The sequence below is a fragment of the Homarus americanus genome, unplaced genomic scaffold (genome assembly GCF_018991925.1).
Source record: "Homarus americanus isolate GMGI-L3 unplaced genomic scaffold, GMGI_Hamer_2.0 scaffold51859, whole genome shotgun sequence".
NCBI lineage: Eukaryota > Metazoa > Arthropoda > Malacostraca > Decapoda > Nephropidae > Homarus > Homarus americanus.
In genome coordinates, this window is record NW_024711292.1 from 3,498,389 (window position 1) to 3,514,418 (window position 16,030).

At 34.9% G+C, this 16,030-nt stretch overlaps 1 protein-coding gene across 2 annotated transcripts in view; it reads left to right on the forward strand.

The window, feature by feature from the left end:
- LOC121873314 (histone-lysine N-methyltransferase SETD1-like) overlaps nucleotides 1-2,908 on the forward strand; it is a 36,637-nt gene extending 33,729 nt beyond the window's left edge. For both annotated transcript variants that reach the window (XM_042376863.1, XM_042376937.1), the window contains exon 20: nucleotides 21-2,908. In XM_042376863.1, coding sequence (XP_042232797.1) covers nucleotides 21-194 — 174 coding nt within the window. In that variant the 3' untranslated portion in view covers nucleotides 195-2,908. The remainder of the gene's footprint in view (nucleotides 1-20) is intronic.
- Nucleotides 2,909-16,030: the final 13,122 nt, after the last annotated feature.

Here is a 16,030-nt window from a genome sequence, read left to right on the forward strand (position 1 = left end):
CCTTACCTTTACTATTTCAGCCAAACTGCTATGCAAAAATTATATCAGTAGAAACCCAGAAAAAGATTGTAATATATTCCAAGCAGCCAATTGCGTGTGGTGAAGAAATAACATACGATTACAAATTCCCAATAGAAGAAGAGAAGATTGTGTGTTTATGTGGTGCTGCACAGTGTAAGGGCACGCTTAATTAAAAAGGACTACTATGAGGCAACACACGGGGAATCATCTTCCACAGGAGAGCGTGAACCGGTGATACGATAATGGTAATTTATTTTGTGACAATTCAAAAGTATCCTTTGACATGTATGATTTGTTGTGAACTTCAGTGATGTGAAATTACAATATTTTGCTGCACTCATTTTCAGAGTGCAATACCTCTTATTCTAAATGTTATGTTTAATGAATTATAATATATTTGTAAATAACTGACAAAGTTTAGTCTTTTTTTAATGAAAATTTTAGAATCTAATCCACCCAGAATTAGACTTGATGCTATCTGCCAATTTTTATCAAAACCTTGTTAATTGACTGCATCTAAAAAGTTTTTTATATTTTTTCAAAATTAAAAAAAGATTGATAGTCCAATGTTGAAAGGGAAAAGTTCTGAATTTTGGTGTACTGTTTTAAGTCAGGTACAGTACAGTTTTCATTGTCATAGTTGGCAATGGCATTAGAAAAATCTTCTTCCCCAATTTCTATCTTATTATCCATCTCCGTACTGTCTGGTATACAGGATGCAGCAGTAGAACATAAAATAACAAATATGCTCAGCACTTTTACAGTACAATCTCAGAAATTTGAAAATGTTGGGAATTAGAGCATTCTTGACTTATGAATTTTCTGGTTGTCTGAACAAAGTCATTCCTCTCTCTCTGCCTTTTCTCCATGAATCCGTGAAGCATTTCTCTCTTAAAGATCCCAAGATAAATTACAGTTCAGTGTAGGGCTGCAGAGCTATGAAACGAGTTTTCTTACATAAGTCATACACAGTATTGGTTATTACTTTTCATAAAAAATACCTTAACAAAACAGTTTAGAAAGACAAAACATGAAAATAAGATGAAACAGGCTTACAAAGTGCTGCTGCAAGGTGATTTTCTCTTTATAAGTAACAGGGAATACTGTGTGAATTTTTAAGGTAATTATTATCAGCAGGTGTGCATTGCTAAATTGAACGTTTACAATTTCTGAAACACAGCACTGACAAGCTAAGAAGGCAGCCAGCCAGCCTCTGCCTTGACCACGTGTCCAAAAGGGTTCCAGTTAGGTTGACATGTCAGTACGTTCAACTTGGCTCTTTTATCAGTAATGCAACACAGGCACTACAATAAATAAACCTTTAAGCTCTTATTTTAATTCGACTTCCTGGTCGTGATGTCTAATAACAAAGAAACAGAGGATGTTGCTGGCCTATGGAGGTTGGGGTACACCGCATTGTTTCACAGTACAGTATAACGAAAATGTAACTATTTAATTAAATCATGAAATCTTTATTTAAATTAATCGTGAAAATTAGATGACTAAATGTTCTGTATTTTAAACATATCATGAGTTTTAAGTTTCATATTTATACATGATGAATGAAAAGTATCGTGTCGTAGGAACCACTAGGGACCATTAACAATATAAAGCTTCAAGAGTCTACTGGAGAAGCACTGGGCAGATTAAAGTGTGAACTGTAGTTTCTGTTACCTGAGCATATGGAGTAGCACCATTACTGATTGTTGTCTAATAAGACCCGACACAGAATATACTTCAGTAAATAAGTAAGGAAGGTTGACTTGGCCTGTGAGTAGGGGCAGAGGCTGGTACATGCTGCAATATTTAATAATTAAAGCAAACCTTTGTGTAACTAAACAGTGAAAATTTGATGATGGATTTTTAGCACTGAATTATAAAGATATCATGAATTTTGAATATGAACTTTGGGCACTTTTCACTTAAAATGAGGTCGCAGAATCACAGAGCAAGCACTGCCACACATAAATCCAGCTGATAGCTTTTACAACAAAAGCATGTGCAACAGATTATTCAAAACAGTGGTTTGTTGATTATTTTTTTAATGGCAGTTTTCTGGGCTCCCAGATAACTGTTTTCAAAAAGTGAAATTACTGTAATGGAAAAAAAAATTATGAATTAGAATAGTAGAACTTACAATAACTGTGACACATCTGTCTTCATGCAATATTTGAAAAAAAAAATTCCTGAGAAAGTTGATAAGATGAGCCTTCTTATGACAGGATAAAGAATTGTGTTTTTAAGGTATTGTACTGTACTGTATGTGTAATGTAAATTGTAGATATTCTGATTAAGATATTGCTTGGAAATTCAGGCGTGACAAACCACTTGGTCATAAACTAAAGGACACCTGACAGCTGGCCATTGTATAGTACTGGTGGTGTATACAATATCCTCAAGCTGATAAAAAGTGTTAATACCATATACTAACATCCATCTAACCCTCATATTGTACTGTACTTCATAGCAACAAGCACTCTACCAATCCTCCCTACACCAGGAATCAAATCTTGGGACAACCTCAATATATATCATTATGTCCTAATAAAATATACCACACACACACACACACACACACAGAGTAGAACTTCAGTATAATTGGGTAATCATAGTGAGCAAATAATAAAAAAATGCCAAACAATCAAGACTCACCCGCTGGTCAACTTACACACTGCCTCTGGTGGTCAAGGCAGGTGTGTATGGGGGGTCCATAAAGCATAGTGACACAGTAAGGTGCATGGGAACTGATAGTACCTCAGCTGCGCATATCCCATACATGTCTTGAGATACCCATTGAGGCCTATAGACCTTTCCATAGCACCTGATCTGAATGAGCGACAAAAACATAAAAAAAGTACGGCACGAAAATAACACTTAATTGGAACTGTTAAATAGAGCTTAAGTTCCCCAGTAAATTACTGCTAAACTGGATTAATTATTATAGGAATAGAGGATCTGGTTTTTTTTTTCATGGAGTATTATGTGTGCGTGTGCTTTTTTTTATTTGCTAGAAAAAAATACAAATTATACACCTGTAGATAATTTTTTTGGGGGGCAAACCTGTGCAGTTTGATTCATCAGGGAAATTGACACAAACTATACCACTGAACAAGTATCAACACACTCACTAGAACTTCACTGCTTTACCAATTGATACTTCACAAAAATGGCTTAGTTTGTGTTGATTGTACTTATGAGTCAACCAGCATCATGTTTGCTATAAAAAAAAAGATGCTGGTCCTCTAATTATATATTTTTCTAACATAAGTTCGAAATATCTTGGTATGTATGACATTTACTTAATTTTTTTATGGTAATGCATGAAGAAAACTTGTAAAAGACTGGATTTAGATAATGTTACAGTGAAACATCTAGAACTGTATTTAACAGATTATAAGGAGAAGAAAGTCCGTTATATCGAGAAACCGTGAGATATGACCCCTCCCCCCCATCTAACACATTCTATGGAGAGAGAAGTCCGTTATATAGAAGTTTCACTTATAAATTACCTTTGAAAAATCCATAATATTAAGATTATGATTAGTATGTCCTAGCAGCAAAGACCCCATGTCCCTCTTTCCGGCTGCTGGATGTGGAGTCAGTAATTGATGCACCAACGCCAAGTTAACACATTTTGGGATGAGACAAAACTTGAAAAAAATTTTGTCAGATAAGTAAACAAAAGAATATATGGAAAATCTAAAGACATTAAATGATAAACACATAAGATATCTATCTATGAGACATTTAACATGCAAATTCCACAACATAACTAAATAATGGATATGTGGAGCATTTCTCATCTTCATTGGGTTCTATGCACTGCAGCCACCTTCCCACCATATTTGGATGTATCATTAAATTAAAAAATATTAAATTTCAGTGAGATTTATTTTTATTTTATTTTATTTTTTCAAATTAGGTTAGTTTGGCACATGCTGGACGAAGGCTTCTTGTTCTGTATATCCACACCTTCATCTGTTTTCTTCATGGTCCAGCTCTCTGGATGGTAGGCTATAGTATACTCTAGTTTCATTTATTTCAGTTCATGATTCCATTTTATCATTTACATACACTGTACTTGACAAACTTTTAACTTGCTGAGGCTGACGAATGCTATTTTTGGTGAGGTCATATTAGGGGTGGTCAATTTGTATTTTTTCTAATATTCAGTCTTTCAAAATGTAAATAGGAAAAACTAAAGTCATGGTATATACACATACTGTACATATATTTATTGCGTTGCACTACAGACTTAATTGTAATGACACTCAGTGGTTCATTCCACGTAGCACAGATCAGAATACACACCAATATAGCATTTTTTTTTCTCTGAGATACGTATATTGGAACACAATTCGGCACAGGACGGTTTACCTTTGGCAGCTATGTCACGCAGCCCATGCACAGTACTAATGCAAACAGGATAGAAATAAATATTGCTGACTCCACTCCAAGATTAGATGGAGGTAAACAAACAATGATTTAGTTATGGCATAGGTTAGACCATCTTAATTTCATACCACATGTCTTAAGATTTTAGATTTTCCCCAAATTATGAATATCGATCTCAATATCAGCGTATAAGTCAACCCCCAAACACTACCTAAGCAGTGTTTTAATAAATACTGGTACTATAATAAAAAGCTGCAGTAGAGTATTGTATAGTGGTATGAGCTATAAAGGAACTCTCTCTCCCCTTAGAACCAATCAGAGGCTGCTGTTATGTCAGGTCCCTGTTCTCTAGCCTCTTTAACCCTTTGATGATGATGGTTTAACACCTTCACGACGATGGTTTGGCCCTTTGGTGGTGATGTGTTAACCCTTCGATGTCGATGGATTAACCCGATGATGATGATGGTTTAACCCTTTAATGACGATGTCTTAACCCTTCTGGACTTAAAGGGTTAAAAAGCTCCTCCCAGTTATCACCACTCCTCCAGACAGCCAGGATCCTGACTTATCATCACTCCACTAACCTGACCCTCTCAAAGACTGCTCATGACACCCCAAGTAAATAGAATGAACTACAAAAGGCGGTTTCAAATTAATAGTTGTAGAATTAGTTCAGACTATTGTAGTACTGTTCATGGAGAACTTATAATATCAATAGAAAGTAAATACGGAAATGGAGGATTCTAAATAGCGACCATTTATACCAGAGATGATGATGATAATGATTGGTATTTGGGTAATTTGGTCAGTGATAGCCGACGATGCCATCAGAGGCATATTTCCGGCAGGGTTCATCATCATTAACTTTGATGTCTCTCACCTTCAAATTGACCTGGAATTTATGGTTTTATATTCGGGAGAAGAGAAAGTTTCCAAGGTTGATTTATATGCCAGCAGATACAGTATTTGTATGATGGCCCCAAAGTATCCTAGGTGAGCCTAAGTCCTAAATTTTAAAGTTAGAAACTGCAAGGCTCTATTCCACAAATGTAGACACACACACACACACACACGATCATACATACAGGAATACTCAAACACATAAACACATGCCCCAATTTTTTTTTCCATGTTCGGTTCATTTCTGATCTTGCCATATACCATAACATATCAGTTTTGCCTAAAATTCCCAATTACATGTCACTTTTTATTAGTACAAGCTATATCGAGGAAAATTTTATTAATAGGCATACAACTTAATCTACTTAAGTTTAATGTAGAGTTGGGACTAAGGAAGGACCATTGATAGAAAGCATTGTAAAAATTATCCTCAGGTCTACATCAGCCAAAGGACCGTACAGACAGCATAGCTCACTACACCGTCTGTTTCATTCTCACTTCACCAAACTACACTGTCCCTATTCACTTATACATTATAAATATATGATAATATAATTTAGAACTACAGTATAGGTAGATAAAGTACAGTACAAGAATTAGAGGATAATGAAAACTATAATGAGTTTCAGATCAGACATGAGGGATGGCTTAGGATTTAGGTGTTTACTGTTACACCGTTGCCAGAGAAAATTAGTGAATGTTAACTAAACTTAAAGATCATCTGATGCTCACAAGATATATCTCAATGGTAACTGAAAAAAATTAAATTACTTCTTTCTTATTGTTATTATTTTTATTATTATTACAAGTGTATTATTATTAATATTACTATTGTTGTTAATTTTCACCAACTCAACCATTTATATCTAAAATTTTATCATCCAGATTAAACAGTAGTATTTACTTTACCAGGCTTGGGCAGTGGAAGCTGACCAAAGTTTAAATTGGCCAAGAAATTAATGATTCTCATCAAGTAAAGACCTAGGGTATGTTATTACATCTCGTGTACAAGTATACCACCTAGTACAGTATTGTAAAACAGCAATAGAGGTTATTGTTAAACCTAAGAAAATTAACATCTCGTTTGTCCAGTAATTTAAAAAAAAAAAGTGTATTACATCTAATTATGAATCCTTCTCAGGTGACATGTCACGACCAAGATTATTGGAGACAGAATCTCTCATTAACCAATAGTTAAACCTTTATTGGTGGGTATTTTTACGTGTACTGTCCGTCCAGGACAGGGTATATTTCGCTATGTAGAAAACAGAGTAAATTGCGTAAAAAACATAATCAGTCAGTAAATACGAAAACACTAATAATTTCATAGAGAAATCACGAGTTGAATTGGGAGGTGGGTGGGCGGTGTCCGGGTCGAGCTGTCAGCATCGTCATAGTAACCAGACAACAATACAGCTACGAGCACACCCAAACAATGGCCAAAATACCTAAACATCATTTGATGTCTGCCGCCCTTAAAGGGTTAATGGAACAAGTCTTCTATGTTGTGATCCACTTTAGCTGTTAAGCTTGAAATTGGGCAATACCGTCCTTGGCAGAATTAACCGTAGATCACTTTACTGTACCTCAGAATACCCGACTTGGGTTACTTGTCACTCATTGTCTACCTAAAGATTACTCCTCTTTACCTCTGTGATATAATTACACAGAATAGAGTAGTGGAATGCCCAAGCAAGTGTAGGATAACTATATCACTTCTCACCCTAGAGTGGGAAAAATAATTTATCTTTTATCTGCCAAGTGACTGTGCACGATTACATTATCACTTTTTGTTTTCCTCATAATGTCTTGAGTTATTCTTCAGTGTCTGCTTGGTGGGTGATCTTTAGATATTTTTCTAGCATGTAGCTCTTGGTGTGTTTTCACTTGTAAGGCTTCACCCACAACAACGAATGGTGGACAGAATCAAGAGCAACACACACGCTCTCCTCTCAGTCTCTGTTATTCTCTTATGCTGCCTGACCAGACATGTCTTACTATGTTGTTCCTTTTTCATAGCAAGGCCTAAGGATAGCCATCTGGTACACCTTTAGCACTTTATACAACACTCATCAGCATATATGTCTCCAAAGACTAATACTGTACTTCCTAAATCTCTTATCCTCTTCCCATCCAGTATTTCCCTCACTACATTATTCCATCTCCTTCTCAGACATCCTCTCTCCAACCACCCACCTATTTTTTTATATTGTACCAAACAAAAAAATAAATTTTTAATGAAGCCACAAAGTTAATATAAACTAGTGTAGATGAATTTTATATTCACTCTATGACTGAAATTGTCAGATTGTGGGTTCTTCTTCCATTGCAATACCTGCTGCTGTCTTAGATATATTTTACTCCACAACAATTATTAAGGAATACAGTACCTTCATTGTAGCTATTTTTATTTATTTTTCTTCGAAGGTAAAGAATAAATTGTTTCAACTCCTTGAAAACTATTTTATCATTTTACAAACTAGGTAACATAAGAAGCTCAAAGGCTAGATTTCTTGATGTTGTTCGGATATATTGCCAGTACAATACAGTATTTCATATATATAATACTTAATGGAGCTTTTTTGTTATTTTCATGATGCAGGGCCCTCCATGTTTACATAACAGTTACATTACAATCTGGGTTCATGATCTGAGTGGTGGACAGAACCGGTGAACCCAATGGTAACTGAATATGTCAGATAAATTGCCTAACAATGGTACTCTGCTTTCAATAGTGATTCTTCCATTATACTCTTGTTAGTTGCCTCCTATATTATGCACTAAAACTTGAGAAAGTGGAACTGCAATGACATCCAGTAATTGTTCACACTTTACTCAGTGTTATTGGTAGTAGTGTGTGAGTCTACAAACACGTCATGTACTTGTCAATTGTGATGTTTCTCAGTTGTACAAATTGGTATTCACATATTTATTTTTGTCTGGTTTACACTATACGCATTTGTTAATTTGGAGATGAAAATGCAGTACTGTACTCCATAATGCAGCTAAAGTTAGGCAGTGCTGTATTCATATTTCATGTACTGTATACAGTACACTATAGCATTATATGAGTCTTCTTATAAACATATAGTAAAAACTCTATTAATGGACTATAGGGAGAGGAAAATCCATTATATCAAGGGTCCATTAGATGTGAAACCTCCATCTAATGAATTATATAGAGACAAAACTCCATTATATCAAGGGTCCATTAGATGTAACCCCCCCCCTCACATAACAGAATACAGTAGTATATATATGGAAAGATAAGTCCATTATATGGAGGTTTCACTGTACTGTATCTTGAAACATAAGAGTTTTACAGTTTTGACCTATTGATCATAACCATTCCTACGCTACAGAGCTTTATCCTGTAGTCTCTATGGTAGTGTCTCACCTCTAAGCCATTAGTGTCTGCTCTCTGTTCCTCTCTTTCCTAAATTGCTAAACTATTATAAGATCACCTGATACGGTTTACACTCTGCTCTCATTACAGGTCATGAAAGTCTATAGAACAGTTCCTACCATTTGCTGCCATGTAAATATATGAAATTCTCAAAAAGTTGACTGAAATAAAGTTTGCATGGAAACTACCTGAAACAAAGTCTACATAGAAACTGACTGACACGATGTAAACATGTAAGTTGCCTGAAATTAAGTACCGGTACTGTGTGTATGGAAGCTACCTAAAATAGTGAATACGTTGTATAATTCATTAAATTTGATAAAACTTTCTGTGTGAACTATGAGAGTTGTCAGTAAACTGCTTTAATAAGAATACATGTTGGTGCCGAGTCTTTTATCTTAGGATGAGTGCAGTACATTTTTAATTTTTTTTATAATACGAATATAACTGTACAGTATTTTATTTGCGTGTTTTATCTGTATTGTGAGGAACTATTTTTTATTGTATTTTTTAATTACCGGTACTTTATTTTTTTACTGAGAATGTGTCATTGTTTATATTTTTTTATTGTGCTGAGGAATATATCAAAGTTTGCATGAATTATAGAATTTTTTTTTAATAAACTCACTGCTATGGACTATGCTATTTGTTTAAGATGCTAAATATCATAGTAGGGAAATTATGACAGGTAGTCCTCATCTATTGCAATGGTTTGTTCCACTCATGAAAGGCTCTTGTGGTGTGTAAAAATTTTAATATACAGAACTAAACTAATTTTCCCATAAGAATCACTAAATTCAGGCAGGGAAATGTTTCCAGCTGGGCTGACTTTTTTCATACAGAAACACTTAAAACTTGATAAAAAAATAAATTACATACATACATACATACCTGTACATAAAATATAATATTACATACAATTGAGAGCTGTGTGCATGTTCTTCCTCTCAGCCATCCGACCACCCATCACCCTACACCCGCTAGCCACCACCATCAACTACACCCATTTTTACCATTCTTTTTAACATTGAAACAATAAGCTTGTGATAACTGTGAGAATACATAAAGAAGAATTATTTAAGTACCCGGTAGTGGTAATGAGTAACATATTGAAAAGGGTGTCCAAGTACATTATTGCAGTCTGGTTTAATTCACTCACTGTGAGCAGTGCATTTTTTTTTTACATCTCTTACTAGCTTACTCATCAGTCTGTACTCTGTTCTGACCTTTATTGTCCAGTGTTAGTACAGGAGGAAACCAGAGTACAGTGCCTGGAGAAAACCTGCCATGTTTGGTAGTGAAGTTCACAATAGATCATCATCTCACATCCAACATGGTGATCAAACCTGGGACACAGTAGTGAGAGCCAAGCACACTACCACTGCACCACCAACATCATGAATTAAAAAGGGGATGTGAATACAGTACAGTGATCCCTCGGTTAACGAGCGCCTCGGTTAACGAGATTTCGGTTAACGATTTACCTTCCATAAGATTCTTAACTTCGGTTAACGAGCAATCCCTCGATTAACGAGTTTTTTACGAGCCGACTTCAACATGTTTTCGCTTGCATTTGGCAGTCCACCAGCTGTAGTATTAGTCCGCCAATACAGTAATCGGTTTTAGGGCTTAAATTCCTTACTATTTTAGTAAATATCAATAAGTTTATACTATTCAATAATTTTAAAAGTTTAATATTAACTTTTTTAGTCATTTTAACAATTATTGAACATAATTGAAGGTAAAAAAACTAGTTTCTGGCGTGCCATCCAGCCTGTTAACGCACCAGACAGGCGTTAGTCTCTCTGTTTTCAGTGGAGGTAACATCTTGCTTGAGACTCTCTTCAACTAAATGCTTTTTTTCTGTGTTTCCAAGCAAATTATTGGTCATTTTGTAATTTATTTTACATATTGGCAATATATAATGCAGTGCAGTGTTGATTTAAAGAAAATAATCTTGAATTACACCAAGAGAACTAAAATTTAATGGTGAAATGGTGCCATGGGGTGACTTCTCTTCCACCCCAATGCCTTCTCTTCTCCCTTCTCCTCCACCCCCATTCTAATTCCTATCATCATCATCCAGGAGCCTTCTACATACACACCTCAAAGTAAGTGTACTTTTCTACCTTTTTTGTTGAATTTAGGCAATTTTTGGTGAGCTGGAACCAATTACCCAAAAACTCATTGAAACAATGGTTTCGGTTAAAAAGTTTTTCGGTTAACGAGCAACCTGCTGGAACGGATTGTGCTCGTTAACCGAGGGACCACTGTACTGTACACAATAATATTCAGCCAAAATACAACGACTATGAACAACATTAATATTGGATTGCCATTCCTTAAAGTTCTCTTCATCCACCCTATCATTTTTTTTTGTGTGTGGGAGAAGGGGGGGTTGCAGTTATACTTTGTGAATTACTCTAGTTCAGTGTGTCCAAAATATTTAGGTATAGCAGCAAATTTTGAAAGATGAATGCAGCAGACTGGTAAATACTGTAGTCTGCAGTATCCTTTAATGACCAGAAGTGTCCCAAGTTTTGCTATGCAGTGTCTTGGGCTCCCCCCACCCCATGTACTTTTACATTACGTTGTTAAAAAATTTGATGTTTTAATATTTCAGCAAATTTCTTGGAGATCTCTCAGAATGTTTGAAATGTTGCAGAAAAAAACAAGAACTATGAGTTGGTCACACTGCTGTGGTCGCATTGCCTGACAAATGATGAAATAATGGTAAAATCTACAAATATAATGTCCCCTATGAGTTTACCTCAATGCACAACAGAGGTCATCATTAAAGACCACAGTCTGTAGCATCAACAAAGTATGCTTTCCATTACGTACAGTACAGTGAAATTGTTTTTTCTCAAGTTTAACAGAGTACAATAGTACCTACTTTTCGATTACATTGACTGCACCAAACTACTGCTTTCTTAAGTAATGTGGAGGAAATGGTACAACTAGTGAGAAAAATTAAAGTTTAGCTATTGTGCTCATTTATGAACTACCACATGTAGAGCCCCGGAAGCTGAGTTAAGAATCTTGCAAACTGCCCTTGTAACTTGTTGACCAAGGAGCATTAATACACCTTTACAGTGAAACCTCCCTATAATCTGTTAGATAGAGGTTTCACATCTAACTGACCCTCTATAAAATGGACTTTCATCTCTATATAGTTCGTTAGATGGAGGCATCGTATATAACTGTCCCTCGATATAACTGACTTGCCTCTCAATATATTCAATTAAATAGAAGTCATTGTACCATACGTACTTGATCAGAGACCTTGGTGTTGTGTGGCTATTGGAGGATGGACACTGCTGATGGTTGATGCTGGGGGTTTAGTCTGGGGAAACTAGGTATACAATATGACACACTCTTTGCTGACTGTACACATTAAGCTTTTACCAAAATTAACCTCTCCTTAGAATTCATGGCTTGTAGGTAACTATTAACAGGTAATTTAAACTACTTTACTAAACATACAATTACATTATGCTTAAACCTGTCAATGTTTAAATATTAATTTTTATGTTACACCCAGAGATTCAGAAACTTCACAGGACTCTGAATCTCTGGGTTCATGAAGAGGCAGGTAAGACAACAGGACTTTCGTTAGTCAGTGTGCCTCTTCCTGCCTGTTGTCTGCTGTTTTAGCCAAGCCTAACTATACCACTGGATTTTATCACCCACTTTGTCGCATGTTTTTGAAAGCATCCGAGCACATCATCCTCATTCTGATAACTTCTTCACCAACTCAAAATTGATTCATAAGAACAGATGAACATAGATGAGGAGAGGTTCATAAAATGACTGATAGGGAGAGATTTTAGTTGCTTGTGCAGTTCAAAGTTCAACAGTTAAGCGGGTGGACTACCTTACTAATGATGATGATGATGATGACACTCTCTCTCTCAATTTTATCTTTCTTCACTTCTTCACCGCTTCTTCCCGGGCTCTCCGTGAATTTCTACTGGTATGATTATCGTGGGTAATGTCACTACTCTTTTCTCGAATTAATTATTTCTGTTATACTATTCACATTATTCCATATTTCTCTGTTTAAACACAAATCTCTGCTTTGCCCACCAGCCATCTGTTGTCTATTCATTCATATTAGAATTGCATCCAACATGGTCATAGGTTATCTCAAGGTGACATGCTGACTTGGGTGGCTCAATGAACCTCTTGTATTTGTTTCTGATTATTGTCTGAATGTGTTTTGGGTGTTTTACAATTAAGATTTTTTATTTTTTTCCCCACAACTAAAGACTCACTGTTATTGTGATGAGTGAAATATAAAAGACACACGTTGGTCAGCTGACGTTTTACTGCTGCATGTTATTTGTTTCTGGTATATGTTGTGTATATATTAACTTTCTTTCTTTTTACCTGTAAATAGTTGGTAGTTGAAGGAAAAATATCTGCCAATAATTATATACGTAACTGAATATTTTGCATCCTGTCACCTGGACTTGACTTTTTCAACATACCCGTACTCGAGATCCTAAGAAGTACAGTACTGTACTGTATTTTTTGTAGTTCAGGCAATATGTTGATTTTTTTTCCCTCACTCTTGCAACCTTTTTTCTACATGTTGCACAGTGGCAGGAATCAAGAGTGTAAGCTTTGTAAAAATAAGATATAGTAATAAAGTAATACACAGTGCCATATTAAGAGGAAAAACATACAGTAGTGCAAGGATAATTGGATACCGTGCTTGAAAGGTGGTGTTTTTTTATTGTTTGACTATTTGATGCACCATGAAGTATAAGAACTGTAATACATGGAAGATGTACATTAGCAGATACAAGCGATGTTTAGGTTGTAAGTATGTCGATATGAGAAAATAAAACCTTGTTGATGATTGTATAACTGAAGATGAATTAACTCAGACAGCAAAGGGGCATGAAGGAATTGAGTGGTGACTAAAGGCTGGGTAAAGCATGGATTGCTTTATATTAGCTTGTACTCCAATTATCATTACCCTATTACGGATATTTTGTGTTTGGATCAACTTGTTAGATATTTCTCGAGTATCTTTTTTTGCATTCCACACCTATACAATACACCCCACTAACTATGACTTGCTAGTACTTTGTTCTTTGTCCTTCATCACCCTGTTAACATAAGCATCTCACATTGAGGTCAAACGGGTAATAGGCAGTCTATTTTCCTTATGCGTCACTGTATTTAATTCTCAAGCCAAGTTTGCAGACTTTAGCATTATAGGTCATCAGCTTTTGAGAATGTGAAGGTGAGTTACTGAATGTTTATTATTGGCTTGGCATGCCTCGTCATTCATGAAAAAATACATAGATATGCTTACCATCCTGTAATCTTATCAAACCTTCAGCCACACTGAGTGTGAAACTTTTTTGCCTACACAATATACTGTACTTGGTAGATGAAGAGAAACTTGGCTAGTGCTGTACTAAGATATGAATAACACCATTTAAGTTTACTTGTACATGCCTTTGTAAGGCTCACTAATTAGTTCTACTCAGGAAAAAGCTGAAATTCACAACCATCTCTTCAATATTCTTTTGAAATTTACATTTACTGGGTGGGATTGTCTCGTGTAATGTTGCTGGAAATAGAACAGCTTTATACTGTACCCAGCATATGATCCTGTAGCATCTGAAATTTGTATTGTTTTGTTTCTCATATACTGTATATTGCAACTAATGAACTATTAATACTTCTCTTACTTTTTTTTTCATAAAAATAATTGCAAAGAACTGTATGTCATTAAAATGTACAGCTGCTGGTATGGTTTATGTAATTGAAAATTGGCTTTGATGTTTAGAAGAAATTATGATTTTTATATACAAAATATATTTACTATGCAAAAGTACTTTATATCAATCAAAAATTATTTAAACATTTCTTATTTACTATTAATAATACATGAACTTACTGCTGTCTCCATTTGATCTTTTGTTGGATGTTCTTTGTTGAAATTAAGAGTTTTATAATCATGTGGTAAAAAAGTGTTCCTATCTTTAAAGAAAAGACAAACAAATTTGATCTGTATTCAGTTATACTGTATACCAATGCATGTGTGTGTGTGTGTGTGTGTGTGTACTGTATATATACTGTATATACACACAGTATATGAACAAAGTACTGTAATGTATTTGATATAATATTCAGTTCTGCAGGTAAAATCTTATAGCATATACAAATACAGTACAGTATACTTAATCTTGAAATTGCTGTATGTATGAGTCACTGGTAAAGGAATAAGTCAGATTTGTTTTTCGTGCTATCAGCCTACAAATATTTAGAATATTTTATGCTGGTTTTGTAATTAATTTTCATACATTTTGTAATCGGTAAAATTTTAGTGTAAATAGGAAAACATAATAATTTCTTGAATACAGTAATATTGTGTAATGGCACCCCATCCATATAGAAATATTGTAATATTTTTCTGCATTATTTTCATCCTCTTGCTTTCTTGTAATGGCTCCTATATTTGTATATATATTATATACATACATATATTTTCTAAAAGTCTTATTTAATGTCAGATTTATATGAAGATCTTGAAAGTGAAAGACTGCTGTGCTATACAGTTTAGACAGATCTTCCTTATGCAGGTTTTTAGGCCTTTGCAACAATTTCTCCACAATAAAAACATATTCAGGAGACTAAACACTCCATTAATGTTCACATAAGATGTTTGATGTAAAAGGAATTGGTTCACATTTGTTGCTAATAATAAAGGTTTGTACTATGAAGAAACCTTTTAAATAGATCGAAGTACAAATGTAAATGAGCAAGTTGTTTTTACTCCAGATTATGATGCGTACATTTTGGATCTCTTGAATATGTCTTTGGCCCTGTCAGATATGTAGGTAACAGTTGATACATTTGGCGCCTGTATCCAGATTGTAAATAACGTATATAGCTTTGGCATCACTAGCCAAAGCCTTTAAAGGTATTTTGATGCCTTGAACCAGCATAGACATGTGTTCTTCATAGTGAAGATACTCCCTAATGCATTGGCTATTGGTGTGATAGTTTGTTCCACATTCTTTAAGCTGGTGCATATAATTTAATACACTAATTGTAGTGAAATAGTTTTTCCTGGTTTGGATGGATAAGGAAACAAGTAGGAATTGTGTACTGATTAGTGGTGTGAGTAATTCTGTTACAGTAACTGAGTAATACTGTATCCAGTTGGTTTGGTGACGTCTCCTGCTGCCCGTTTAAAATGTGTTGGTGGTAGATGAGGGATCTTTTACATCACAAGTATTAAAGGTTATCATCTTGTAAATATCCTGTTATTGGAGTGTTATT